General features: G+C 48.0%; 6 protein-coding genes across 6 annotated transcripts; 3 read left to right on the top strand and 3 right to left on the bottom strand.

Moving 5' to 3' along the window:
• Window positions 1–633: 633 nt before the first annotated feature.
• H6S33_009105 (uncharacterized protein) lies at window positions 634–1,686 on the bottom strand (the record flags this gene model as incomplete). The annotated part of the gene is made up of 1 exon (XM_044840463.1): window positions 634–1,686. One exon carries the CDS (start codon window positions 1,684–1,686, stop codon window positions 634–636), a length of 1,053 nt encoding a protein of 350 aa, XP_044697920.1.
• A 1,292-nt stretch (window positions 1,687–2,978) lies between these two features.
• Window positions 2,979–3,445, top strand: H6S33_009106 (uncharacterized protein; the record flags this gene model as incomplete). Its single annotated transcript, XM_044840465.1, has 4 exons — window positions 2,979–3,016; window positions 3,074–3,138; window positions 3,206–3,305; window positions 3,388–3,445. 4 exons carry the CDS (start codon window positions 2,979–2,981, stop codon window positions 3,443–3,445), a joined length of 261 nt encoding a protein of 86 aa, XP_044697921.1.
• Window positions 3,446–4,760: 1,315 nt separating this feature from the next.
• H6S33_009107 (uncharacterized protein) lies at window positions 4,761–5,727 on the top strand (the record flags this gene model as incomplete). Its single annotated transcript, XM_044840466.1, has 3 exons — window positions 4,761–4,802; window positions 4,889–4,994; window positions 5,063–5,727. 3 exons carry the CDS (start codon window positions 4,761–4,763, stop codon window positions 5,725–5,727), a joined length of 813 nt encoding a protein of 270 aa, XP_044697922.1.
• Window positions 5,728–9,223: 3,496 nt separating this feature from the next.
• Window positions 9,224–10,021, bottom strand: H6S33_009108 (uncharacterized protein; the record flags this gene model as incomplete). The annotated part of the gene is made up of 4 exons (XM_044840467.1): window positions 9,224–9,377; window positions 9,434–9,531; window positions 9,591–9,724; window positions 9,886–10,021. The coding sequence occupies 4 exons, from the start codon at window positions 10,019–10,021 to the stop codon at window positions 9,224–9,226; spliced, it is 522 nt and encodes a 173-aa protein (XP_044697923.1).
• A 238-nt stretch (window positions 10,022–10,259) lies between these two features.
• Window positions 10,260–11,207, top strand: H6S33_009109 (uncharacterized protein; the record flags this gene model as incomplete). The annotated part of the gene is made up of 4 exons (XM_044840468.1): window positions 10,260–10,315; window positions 10,373–10,379; window positions 10,441–10,753; window positions 10,807–11,207. The coding sequence occupies 4 exons, from the start codon at window positions 10,260–10,262 to the stop codon at window positions 11,205–11,207; spliced, it is 777 nt and encodes a 258-aa protein (XP_044697924.1).
• Window positions 11,208–11,531: 324 nt separating this feature from the next.
• H6S33_009110 (uncharacterized protein) lies at window positions 11,532–11,921 on the bottom strand (the record flags this gene model as incomplete). Its single annotated transcript, XM_044840469.1, has 2 exons — window positions 11,532–11,845; window positions 11,897–11,921. 2 exons carry the CDS (start codon window positions 11,919–11,921, stop codon window positions 11,532–11,534), a joined length of 339 nt encoding a protein of 112 aa, XP_044697925.1.
• Window positions 11,922–13,632: the final 1,711 nt, after the last annotated feature.

Genomic DNA, 13,632 nt, shown 5'->3' on the forward strand with positions numbered 1-13,632 from the left:
ACAAAAAAAACGGAATCCCCCTCCCGACCGAGCTGCGAATACGTACAACTCTTGAGACTCTTCTGCGACTTCTACTGATTTAGATAGATTTAAACCGTCCAATTGCGTGTATACCGGTGGATAGATAAAGAATCAGTGCGAGGCCAGTCAAAGACGAGTGATAGTTTGTGGCCCAATTCATACAGCCTGCACAGGGACGTCATATTCACACATGGGGCTACACATGCAAACGAGTCCTTCCATATGTAATCTATAGTTAATAAATGCGTTTTGTTTTGTTAGGAATTCAAACTGGTGAGGCACGGGTGGCCTGTTATATTTAAGTAGCTCTAGCTCTACGGATGATAGACGACGATTGCGTCTCAAACCTCTATTCACAGTTCATCACTCACTACATGACAACCACAACTCAGGCCGCAAAGACATTCTCATTTCGCCTCACACTAAAATACCTAACTAGAAAGAAGAAGAATAAACCGGCCCGAAACTCCCAAAAGCAAAAACAAAAGTCCCAAAGTTTACCAAACGCCATACCCATAATAGCACCATCCTATATAAAAGGCAATTCCGAGGGGAAAAAACTCCATACCATACCATAAAGAAAAAGCATAAAAAAAAGAAAGAGAAAAAAAACTACCTCTTATGAGCCAAGCTCTCCGCCTGTCTTCTTGCCATGGCCCGGCCACGATATGCCGCGCTCCGCTGGTTCACCGCTTCGAAGCCGAAGTCGAAATCAGGTATCTCCCTCTTGATCTGCGAAGGGCGTAGATAAGGCTCTAGCTGCGAGGACTGTGGCTGCGAGAATGACGGCATAGATGATAGAGACGAGGGGCAAGAGGTCAGCGTGGAGGGGAACGAAGGGGGAGAGGATCGGAGGGAGCTGGCCGAGGCTTGGGTCTGGGCCTGGGCCTGGGCCTGGTTTTTACGGACAACAGGGGCATCTAGGTCGTCGTCATCTGAGCTCTCTTCAGACGCGGTAGATGCGCAGGACCCCGGTACAGGGAGCGTAGGTTCCTTCACGGACTGCAATCTCCCCACATGCTCCCTCTTAACCGCCGGCCTCTCCCGCTTCACCTCCGGCCTCTCCAACGGCTCCCTCTTAGCCGCCCTGGGCACCTTTACTGCCGGCCTCGCCCCAGCGCCGACCTTCCAACCCACGGACAAGTCCTTCTCCTCGTCTTTCGGCCGACACATGAGTAGTCCCAGACTACTCTTGCCCCAGACACTATGGACCACGGCGTCCTCCTCCTCCTCGCTGTCGTCCTTTTTCAGCACCGCAGCTTTACTCATCCGCTGCACGCCCGCAACAGGGCGCTGGATCTCCGTGATGCGCCGTGCGTGTGTCGTCTTGGCGAGCCGCTGCAGACGCTCGTACTCTGCGCGGTGCAGCGAGCGCGTGTATGTCTGCGCGACAGAGAGGAACTCGTCCTCGACCATGATGTAGCGCTCGTCGCTGGGCAGCATGTACACGGGTATTGAGAAGTCTGCATCCTTATCCTTATCGCTATCCCCGTCCTTAGCAGTAGCAGTAGTGGTGGTGGGTGGTATGGGTTTGCGAGCCGGTGCTAGGGATGAGGAGGAGGAGGGTGTTGTGGGTACGGAGGTTCTTCGGCGCTTGTTCGGGGGTGAGCTGCGGGAGGTCGGCGGTTTTGGAATCGAAGTCGCCCAGGGCAGTTTTCGTGGCATGTTTACCTTCCTGCGCTGTGAGCGAAGAGTGCTATGTTGGAAGGCGTTGGAATGTTCTTCGAGCTTGAAGAGTAGGTTTCGGGATGGGTGGAGGGTATTGCCAAGGGATTGAATTGAGGCTCAATTGAATGACTGCATGCAGATTGCAGAAGACAGTGGATCAGTTTTCTCTTTTCGAGTCAGTGACTCGCGTTTTCACATGCGGAGATTAATCTCCGCATGCATATCGGGCTTGAGGAGGTGAAGCAATTGGTTTCAGAACCTGAAGATCGAGAGTTGGATCCCCCCCCTCTCCCTTCTGCGTGGCGGTCGACCCAAACACCGGCCGGTCCGATATGTAGGATGGAGGTAATTGTAGCCATTGATATTGATGGGAGGACTCTGCTGCTATGTACTCTTCTCTGTTTTCAGTAGGAATACATATGTAGAGTTGCCTATTCCCAGATGCACAATGCAATGCACACAGACACGAGGCCAAATGTGTACTTATCTGTCTGTACTGCGCAGTGACGTTTATCACCAGAATAGCATCTGCACGCGTCTTGATCAAAGGATTGTAAGAGATCTGGTCGACCAGCAAACCAGCAAACAAGTAGTAGCTGGTGTTGTTGGGATGTATGTATCCTGCATAATGCTATGCCGATGATAGAAAAAAAATTATAATAATAGTTGTGTGTGTGTGCGATGTGCGTGCGTGGTGGGCTGTTTGAACACGTCCGACAGCTAAACTAACTGCCATCTAGAAGATTTTTCTTTTCTTTCTCTCTTTTGTTCTTTGCGCTTCGATTGAAGTTATTCCTGGTCCTGGTCCTGACTGGATAGTAGCAGTAGGTAGCAGTAATAGAACTTGGGACGGATCGATTGACTGATAGAGCTTGTCCTTAAATTCGATGTTTCATTTTTTCTTCCCTTCCACCCTCGAGTCTTGTTGTCGGGGGTGCTCCTTGCTTGTTCTCGACCTCGACTTCCCAACCAGCCAGGAACGAGCAACTTGAGTATCGGGTCCTTAATAATAATAACGTACCAGCTGAACCCAAAACCGGTCCTAGGAACTGCTACTTAAGATAGTACCCACGCGCGACTCACTCGTCCGATTCCTACAAGATACAGAAAAATACAGTACATACCTACTTTCTCTACATCTACATCTACAAACCCTCGATTGCTGCTTTCACGGTTAGGATCATCACAGTGAATTAGCAGCTTATTGCACTCAATACCTACCTACCTGCCCATCCCCGGATCAACAAGCCAAATAGCCCACCATACCGTCTCTACCTCAGTTCCCGGCCATGGATCCCACAGCAATCTCCCGCTGGCTCTCCCAAGTGTAGCCCTCTCTCTTCTCTCCGTCCCATCTTCCCCGGTACTGACGCGGGAAAACTAGCATGGACACCCCGAATGTCAATGGCGCCCTCCTCGTCGAAGCTTCAACCGGCATCTGCCTCGGAGGTACGCACATCAGATGACCGGTCCGCTCCCCCCCTTGGATGATTGTGTTACTGATCGCGGAGTGCAGCATCCGGAAAGGCGACGGAGGACGACGCGACGTATCTGGTGGTTGCGTCGCGCGATGGGCTGGATGCGGACGGCGTGGGCGCCGTGGTGTATAAGGATAGGTATGTCCATGTTGCCTGGTGGAGAGAACAGACTGGAGAGATGGAATGAATGGGAGTGCTAATTGGAGCGGTGGTGGTGTAGTAAGGTGTTGATCAGGAAGGGAGATGGTGTGCTGGTGGCGGTGTTTATGGATTTGTAGGGTTTGGTTTGGTTTGGGGTTTCTTTGGGGGTCTCTTTCTCTCTACTTTAGGAGGGGCTCCTCTACCGTAGGGAAGTAAGGGGGCCGGCGCCGGTAGGTATTAATCGCATAGAATGGCACCCCCAATTATTCCTATTTTTTATTATTCTATTCTTTTCATTTTTTTTTATTGTTTGTCGACTTGCAAACACTCAGGGAGGTTTTTAAACTATCGTTATCGTTTTTGTACCGGAAGGGGAGATCAGAGGCGTTAAAGTTGGCGGGGATAGATCAATTGTAGAAGGACGGTGGTGCTTGCTTGCTTGCTTTGCTTTGCTCTAACTAGTTACATAGACAATTGCGGTTTTCCTTTTTTTCTCTTTTTTTTTTTTTGGTTTTTTTTTTACGTTTTTAATTCAATTGTTTTACCAGTGCTGCTGTTGGTGTTGGTCTGCGCCTGTCTGCTGCTGCTGTGCTACGCTGTCAGCTGTTAGTACCTGGCCCTGGAATATGTCTGTGAGTGAGTTAGAGTGAATGAGTGAGGGTTAGTGAGTGAACGATACCGAGTGAGGCATTTCACACGGGCCTCGGCGTCAGTGGGTTTTGGCTGAACTGACTGACAGTGCACGCGACATGTCATGAATGATGATGGAATGGATGATGGAATGTTCCTGGATAAGGGCTCCTGCAGATAGATAGAGGAAGGGAGGGAGAACACTGGGCGAAGGGTAGCTATATGATCTATGTGTGTGGTGTTTATAGAAAGGGGATTCCAGACTCGAGTATCTCATATTAATATCGCTATCCATGGATCCGTCCATCAAAGAGACTCTCTCTCTTTCGCGCATAGCTGCAGATAGACTCGACAACTAAATATGGTAGATTCCAAGAAAGCCCAGCAACAAGTGCGCCGGGATATATCTCTCAACTCGTGTGGTGATCATCTCTCCAAGCAGTTGGTTGTCCCACGTCGGAGCTTTAAAATCCCTGGAATTCGGAAATCGGGATGCGGGTTCCCGGCCCCGGACGGAGTAAAGGAGAGGCGGATGGGAGGGATGGATCATGGGAGAGGGCGAGTACATGTGGGCACTGCGAGGGAGGCAGAGAAAGGGAGAAGAGGGAGCTTGCCTGCTTACTTGCTTGCCTACATAACTTTCTTTCTTCCCTGTTTCTTGCAACAACAACCAGCAAGCAACCACACGCATCATCATCCATCATCCATCATCACCTGTCATACATATCAGGCACATACCAACACACCTATAAAATTGTCAACAACCCCCAATATTACAGCCATAATATCCCATACAGAGCTGTAGATATCTTCAAACTAATCATGACTTTCTCTCTCCGCTTTCTGCGGATGCCCCGCCCAACAGTATGTGCACCCCCCCCCCCCCTCCCCCCCCCGCGGGACCCACCGGCTGGACCTATCACGCCACAAAAGTTAACATTTCTCCTTAGCATTTCCTCGGTTTCTTCGACCTCCAAAATGGCGCCGAGCTGATCCTCATGAGCGCCCTTCTCAACAAAGTCTCGGGACTATATGGCATCCTCGCCATCTTTACTGGTGGGTCCTAACCGCCGCCCACCCCCGACGCTTCCCACTCCCTAGTTACTGACCCCTCCTCTCTCCAGGCGCCGCCATCTCCGGCCTCCAGCTCTCCATGTACATATACTCAATCCTCCTCGCGGTACTGCTCGTCATCCTGACGCCAAAGCTGCACCACCGCGACCCCCTGGCGGCACTCAGCTTCGCCTACCTCTACCTCTTCGACTCCCTGATTAACGCGCTCTACACCGTCGTCTTCGGCATCTCCTGGTTCCTTGTCCTCTCCGCCAAGCATCCTCTCAGCTCCGCCGCCAAGACAATCGATGAGACCGCCGGCTTCACCTCCCCGGTCTACAATGTCACCAATGTTGAGGTCGTCCAGAGTGGCCAGGAGGCCGTCGCCGTCGGCATGAATGTTGACGGTGCCGCGCAGCAGCCTTATCTCGGTGCTGGGATGCTGCAGCCTGAGAGCCCCACGTGCGTCCTTATCATCGCGATCCTTTGGGTTGTGAGGGCGTATTTCGTGGTGATCGTGGTGGCGTTTGCCAGGAGCGTTGTGATGGAGAGCGCTACGCCGGGAGAGGCGCCGTTCGAGGGAAGGAATTATGGTGAGGGGTGGAAGGGGCAGCTTGGGAGGGCGCTGGTCAAGGTTGGGAAGAGCTATTGGGTCGGCAAGGACGGATGGGTGCCGCTAGGCGGCAAGTTCAGGAGGAGCAGGGACGAGAGGAGGGCCAGTATCGGTCAAGTTTAGGTAGATCTAGAGAGAGACGGAGGTAGGTAGGTAGATAGACCGCGCGGGATCATGCTGCCTATGACGGCATGGATATTATTTGGAATTGGCGTTTTGTCGTTTTTTTATAATCGGAGCGGAGACTATGTGTGGCAGGAAGAGAGTGTATAAGTACATGCTGATTTTTTCGTCGTTGTGAGAACTCTTGAGCGAGATCTCGTTTTATGTTGTTGAAGCCCTGTGTATACCCGCCCCCCTCCCTCTCGTTCGTATATCCAGTCATGTAGAGAGGAGATTGCTTTGTATACTTAAATGCTTATTCCTAGTGTCTATTATTAAATTCAATGTTGATCATTCAAAATTGTCGAGCTCACGCTAACGTGTTGGTGTTGCATTCAAAAGTTGTAGGGGCCAGAGAGAAAAGCCAGCTGAAACAGCCGAGTGATATCTCATGACTCAGTCTACTGGCGGGCATGGCCGCCCCCCACTCGCCAACAAAACAACACCTGAATCACACATACCACACCTAGCCAACAAGCAAGTAACCCACATCAACAGCCCGCATCAACAACCCGCATCAACACCCCGCATCACACATCACCACACATCACTCACCTAAACCCTAACCCTAACCCTCAGAGAGGTGGCTCTTTATCAACTAACACCCCGCCATCCCCATCACACATCACAACCACCATCCCCATCACACAGTGATGCCGCTCGGCTAGGCCGTGTATAAATATCCACCCTCATCCCTTACCCTCCATCTTCTACCCTTTACCACTCTTCATCTCTTTCGCGCACACAAACGTTTCGGCAACACCACAACCTTCGACGACACCACGGCCTTTGTCTTGAAAACCTCGTTATCGCCAACTTCGACTCACTGTCTTCAACAACCTATCGCCGTCGAAGATGGATTTTTTCGCCGTCGGTGTTTTCGTAGAGCTCGACAATAAACAACATCAATATCACCAATAACATTATCGGTGAGTCTACTCTTTCCACCTTGTGCTCGCCCGTCTTTACCACCTGTCGTCCTTCTTCTCTGTTCGCTCCGCTGACTTCGATAGATAAATGACCTCTCGATTTATAGATACCAGGCCATCTTTCGGGACACAGACACAGTTACTAGCTGCGTCTGCTGTTCGGGTTATTAGCCCGCGGGTTCTAACGGTTCAAGTTACTAGCTTGTTATTGAAAACCAACGATTCTCTCTCGTTGATAAACCAAAGGACAGGCTACTAGCTTGATAGCGCTGAACGATGGTTTTCCTGGATATGGGATTGGGCGGCTTATTAGGTCGTCTGTCTTTGCCTGGGGAGGGTGTCTATAGAGGAAAGGCATGTAGAGAGTTTGAGGATAGTTTAATTTGCGGTACGTTTTTGTTCTTTCTTTTTTAACTGTGATTTGTAAATACTAGGCTAGCTTTTGGGATGCGGATACGGTTATTAGCTGTGTCTGCTGTTTGGGTCTTCGCCCACGTGTTCTAACGGTTTAATTTTGTAGCTTATAATTGAAAAAAAAAAACGATTCTCGTTGTCAAACTAACAGACAGGTTTCTTGCTCAATAGTTCAAACAGCTGCTTTCTCTGGGTGGAGATTGGACGGCTTATTAGGTCTTCTGTCTTCGCTCGGAGGGGGTATGCATAGATCATACTGTAAGTACAAGTATTTCGTTTATCGTCTCAACGAATCATCCACAGGCTCGTTTTTGGACACAGATACAGTTACTAGCTGCATCTACTGTTCGGGTTATTAGCCCACGCATTCTAACGACTAAACCTGTTAACCTGTAACCAAAAGAACGAGGCTCGTTCTTATTGATAAACTAACAGACAGGTTTCTTGCCCAATGGTTCAAATAGCTTCTTTCTCTGGGCGGAGATTGGGCGGCTTATTAAGTCGTCTGTCTTCGCCCGGGGAGGGTATGTATACATGTAGTTTCAAGGTTTATTCATACCGTATGTATTCAGTCTTTCTTCTATCCGCCCCTCAATTCGTAGATGCTATTTTTATCAAGCTTTGGGGACACTGATATACTAGTTACTAGCCACATTTGTCTGGGGGCGCCACCTGCGTATTTCAACGGCCCAGGTTAGTAAGACGCAATCAAAAACCAACGATATCCGCCCCCCGCGTCGTCTATCGGTACCTACCTGGGGAGGCTATGTATAATTTACACGACGAGTCTAACCTACATTTATTCATACTCAATTAATCATCAATAGGCTCGCTTTAAGCCCAGGAATTGCCATGAGAAGAAGGCTAGTAACAAAACCAACGAAGAGTTTTCTCGTTATCCTCTAGCTTATTGCCTAGAGGACAAAAAAAAGAGAGTCTCCATGTTTCTGTCCATGTCCGGTCATAGGCCTTTTTTAAAATACTAAGGTAAAAATATAAAATGGCAGGAGAAGATAGAATTTCGCCAATGGAGACTGCATATTTGGCCTAAATTCGAAGGTTTGGCTCTACACCCAGACGCTTTACATATAATATAAAATGGAATATAACAGTACATAATATTCTGGGCCGTAACCTTCCTATATGGTGATAACACATATCAGAACACACATGAACAGCTGTAATTCCAGATCATGAGATGATGAGGCACATTCTACTTCCGTTAAAGAAGAGAGGTTCCGGGGGTAGGTAATTCTAAAGACAGAAAAGAAAAAGCGAGAATAAGCAACGTAGATAAAACAATTACAGCTCCCATACTATGATGGAACAAGACAAGATGAGACTTAGTGCAAAATGGTCTCGTCTTGTCTCGTGCACCAATAATCCAGTAAACCGTGGTGGTATTCGTCTAGTTGATACTGCTAGGTTATGCTGCATATACTCGTAAACCTGTCAAACGACCGACTGGACTTGACGACTAGGGAGTAGCTTGGTTGCATACCCGAAAAAATCAAATTTTGGGGTAATTATCGTTTGGTAGTTCCCCAGAAAGTTCTTTTTTTCCCTCCTGTTTAATTCATTACCAAGAAAGTTTAATATACAGCCAAGGCCCAAGGTCTGGTTCAGGACAAATCGCCAAGTCGATATTCGATCCTGTAGTGAAAAATAATGGTGATGGGCATGTACGGACCGGTCCAATTGTATGTGGATAAATAAATCGACTAAACAGCGATGTTTGCATCATGAGATGTCACTCGATGTATCACAAAGATATCACTTGGATGATTCAAGAACGGACAAGATAAAAAAAAAAACTGGGATAGAACCTTGGAATGGCAAATATAATTTCACTGCTTGGAATTGCTCGCTAGATTACATGCCAGCTTAACTACGCTCGAGCGATAAAGCAATATGACAGAGCATACCAACTAGCTTGTGGTTTTCGGGGGTTTCCACGAAAATAAGATGAACGGAGAAAAGGAAATGACATAAAAACGTAGGAGGTATATATCCTTCCCAATCTAAAGACCACCCATCAAAGATAACGCCATTCGTCCCGTCGTACTAAGCCGGGAAATAAACACAGAAGAGAAGATTAAAACCTATGAGTGTAGTCAATCTAGCCACAACCAGCTAGGACGTACTTCCTTCTGCGGAAGCTTCACCAATGCAGTGTCAAAGTACTCTATCCGAAGCTCATTCTCCAATCTGTTGCGTCTATTTCCAGTGAAACGTCTGTATTCTTCGAGGGTGCTTGATAGGTTCCAACTTCACCGTGATATTAGCAGAATGTGGAGGTTTATAGCAAGAAAGAAGAGTTGTACCCTTGCAGACGACGAAGACAACCTATCACGGTACCAGTCCTATGTCTACCCATTGAGCAGGATACGAGGATAGGGAAGTTTGAAGGGTTGATGATGTGCTATGTGACTACGTCAGCTATTGGCGGTGGACACGAGGCGAGAGAGCTCCCATCGGTACCTCTAAGGCATCGGTGATGGACTCGACAGTGATTGCATCCCATGGCGCACCACCCTCCTGGAGACCGAGGTGGTACAGAGTGAGATTGTTATCGTCTAGCCATCCCAGGAGCGTTTCATCCGGTTCTTCGACAGCTACAGATACGTGAGGTAAGAATCCACACAGGAGGAATACCAGAGGTAAACAATATCCATACGAGAGCAAGCTCAATTATTCTTATCAACAAGGGTATAGTGCGGTATATTTTAATGAGAATACATAAATATCAGGTTAACGGAGCGCGCAGGAAACCCACCAAGCCAGACAATGGTCTTCAACTTCAACTCCGATAAGAAAGATAGATTAATGGATGTTGGTTGTCCACTTCTAAACAGGCCCTCCTCTACCTGGCAGAAATTGGGCGGCGGTACGAGCTTATTAAATTGTGACATTGGAAATCAGCTCTGGGAAGTTGCGGTTGGTGGGCCACAAGGGTTCAGTAAATGACGTTAGGTTTGAGCCGCAGGGGAACAATTCGAGAGGGTAACTAGGGTCTTGGCAATAATAACCGAAGCTCCAACGTCGAAATGCCAAGACGCAAGACTTACCTGGCTGGTGCACACAAGTTCGGACCACCCCCATACCTCTCGAGATCTTCAATTCAGAACGCCCCCCCAAATAACCTCAGCCATGGCTTCTAATTCACCACCCGCTGCGACAGCATCTGCTGGTACTCCGTCTTGCACGTAATACACCTCTTCTCCCCCATGCTTGATCAGTAACAACGCTAACGCCTTGTCTAGAGTTTATGTAGCTCGTTCCTCACAACCTCCCCCGAGCTTCTAGAAACCTAACTAACATATCCCTGCAGATCCGTAACCTCGAAGAATCTATCAAGATCCCTCTCCTTAAGCAATCCCTTACTACTATCTTCTCCCAATATGGGAACATTGTCGACCTTGTCGCAAAAAAGAATCTGAAGGCCAAGGGACAAGCTTTTGTGGTATTTGACTCTCCACAAGCCGCCGAGCAAGCCATCAAAGAGGTCCAGGCATTCCCTCTATTTGATAAGCCCATGGTCCTTGCGTTCGCGAAGACCCGTAGCGATGCGACCGTGAAGCGAGATGCTGGAGAGGACAGTGCCGAATTCGAAGCGCACAAGAGACGAAGGCTGGCAGAGAAAGGTACTTACTCAAACTTTAGGTTATGTTTACTGAGCTAACCTAATATAAAACAGAACGTAAACAAGCTCTTGCAGCTATTGAGTCCCAGCGCCGGCCTACAGCCGGCGCCGGAGCTGTTTCGCAAGCCGCAGACGCACCAAAAGCCACTGCGAAGAAGGCCGGTGGTGGACTCAAGTCTACTGCTCCTGCTGCAGCCCCGCAAATCCCGGACGAATATCTCCCACCCAATACTACATTGTTCTTACAGAACCTGCCCGACGACACAGACGAGACTATGCTCACTTCACTATTTGGGCGCTTCGATGGGTTCAAAGAAGTGCGTATGGTACCGGGAAGGAAAGGGATTGCATTCGTAGAATTTGAGCAGTTGGAAGGGGCGATTGGTGCAAAGGAAGGGATGGGTGGGATGGTCTTGGAGGATAAGGTCGTCAAGGTCACATACCAAAGACAGTAGTTTATGTGTTGCGTCCAAGATTATCAGAAGGCGTGAAGGCGTAAAACCAATGCTTGTATTATATCATACAATAACGCGATTTTCTTTTTTCTTTCGTAATGACAAGTTTGAACCATTACGTTTTCACTATGTGGACTCATATTTATCATCTTGATCCTTCCTAGCAGCAAATATTCTCGTATGCCTGCTGGGTATCACATCATGCCACTTTTAAAAACTCCCGGCCACGCTCAAAAAATAAAATAATAAAAAAAAGCAAAGTCATGAGGGGAAGGATAATTAAAAAAAAAAAAAAAAGAAGAAGAAGAAGAAGCAAAGGTCCTATCATTGAAATCCCATTCTTACCAATCCTTCGTGATTCGCCTCGGTGTCCTCAAGCGCATCCTGCTGCGATATACACATCAAGACGGTCCTTTTAGAGCTCTCCTGTATCTCCCCCGCAATCAAAAGCTCATCCAGGATAAAATATGCCTTCTGGAAATTGAATATGATGTCCAGCTCGCACACGTTCCCATAATATTTATCCATCTGTTCGACGTAACGGTGTACGATCTCTAATGTGATGAGCTCGTTGTCTGTGCTGTCGATCCCAGTTACAAAGAAGAGTGATGCGTATCGGCGGTATACCACTTTAGCATCTATTTGATATTGTTAGCTGTGCGGGGAGAACGGACGATATTGAGGGGCACCTTTGTATTCGAGAAAGTTGCACATCTTGGTACGTCTTGCTAGGACGAGCTGTGTTACCTCACGGAGGATCTTGGTTTTTTCTTTTTGTGATACTGTGATGAACCATTTCGACAAACGCTACAAGCTAATGATTAGCTCCTATGTAGCTTCAGAGCTACATGTACTTTATCTATGATATCATGGGATGAAAGGAACGCAAACCACTTTGCCTTGTCGTGAGAGGAGAATCAGATATCTAAAGGCACTCTATCAGCCTTTAAAGCTTTGGCAAACTAGTGCGCAGTTCGGAATTGAGTATGCTGACCTTATTGCCATTGTTGTATAGTTAGTGCTTCGGAGCTGTTTGGGTTGAGTCGATAGACTGTGGGCTAGGAAACATAGCGTCGATTCTAATGTTTACACTCACTCGAGTAACATGCAGCACGTGTTCTTACTCTTGGCGTGAACACAGAGGTTATTTTCAAAACGGCCAGACACACACAAAAGTGTAATGATAACGCAATAAACACACACCACCACCAGCCACCCTAACCCTCTTGCAGCCGAATTAATTCTTGACAACAGACTGTTTCCTGCTGCAAGAAATATCATATCACTGGAAGTTTAATAAATTGAGCGTCATCACATAGATATTGCATTGAGTTAATTTTGCGGAGTTTCATACAACTGGTAGCTCTTTAGTAACTCGCTATTCTCTTAAGAGAGCTTTTTTCCTCTCGACATGAGGTGTCGCGTGCTCACTCAGAAGAAGAACAGTCACGATGACTGATTCGGGCGCGTCCGAAGTCTAAAATTCCCCGAGACCCTTCTTCCATCATCATAGGTTGTTTTCCCTGCATCGGAAGTACGGCTGATTTGCTGTTTCATCAGCTATCAGAAGTAAAAGCAAGGTTGATCAATCACTTGAATCCTTTCCCTTTATCTATGTCTGGCTGTTCTATCCTTCATGGCATCATCAGGTGCCAAATCAGAATTACAATTCAGACGGGGACTAAGATGGCGGAGTCCCCTCAGGGCGGTTTAAGTCGGTTCAGTTGGTGATGCTTGGGTCTGGGAGCCGGGTAGATGCAGTAGACTGGAGACCTATTTTCAGCCAAATTGGATATTCTGCTCTACCAGTATGTCGGCCGCGGGTTAGAAGCCGTGGGATTGGAAGTTGGAAACTCAGCTGTGAATACTCAGGACCTGCATTTTCTGTTTATGTGACCGCTGGTTTCTGTCTTACGGACTGATTCAAAAGTTGGTTTCTCTTATCTGGAGTACGGCGAAGCCTTCAGGAGGTAGGTACTCCGTTTCCTGGGAGGTTTTACTTCTGGATTTGCAGAGGTTGCGATGAATACCCCACTCCTCGTGCTCCTTCTGTTTGAGTATCAGCCTGCCTTCTTTACCAAATCACGATCTCTCGCATGCTTCCGCATCATTAAATAGATTGCGTATTGTGGGGCAATATCGTCACGCATCGAACTATTTGGTGATAGTTCGGCACCATCTGAGGGTAAGCGAGACCAGGGTTTGGTGCTTTTACCAACTTTCTAACAGGTTTGGCTGGTCGTTGCTGAGGCACCGAGACGATCAGTCACAGTAGTTCCAGATTCAAGTATCCCCGCAACCCAGCATACATAGATCCAGCCCCAGCACACACCACCACCACCTCGCATTGAATGGTGTACGCCTCCATCACTTGCTTATCCTTGCATTCCCCCATAGATAGACCACACTGCCCCCCCCCCTTCTA

The sequence above is a fragment of the Morchella sextelata genome, assembly GCF_020137385.1.
Source record: "Morchella sextelata strain SCLS chromosome Unknown scls_3, whole genome shotgun sequence".
Lineage (NCBI taxonomy): Eukaryota > Fungi > Ascomycota > Pezizomycetes > Pezizales > Morchellaceae > Morchella > Morchella sextelata.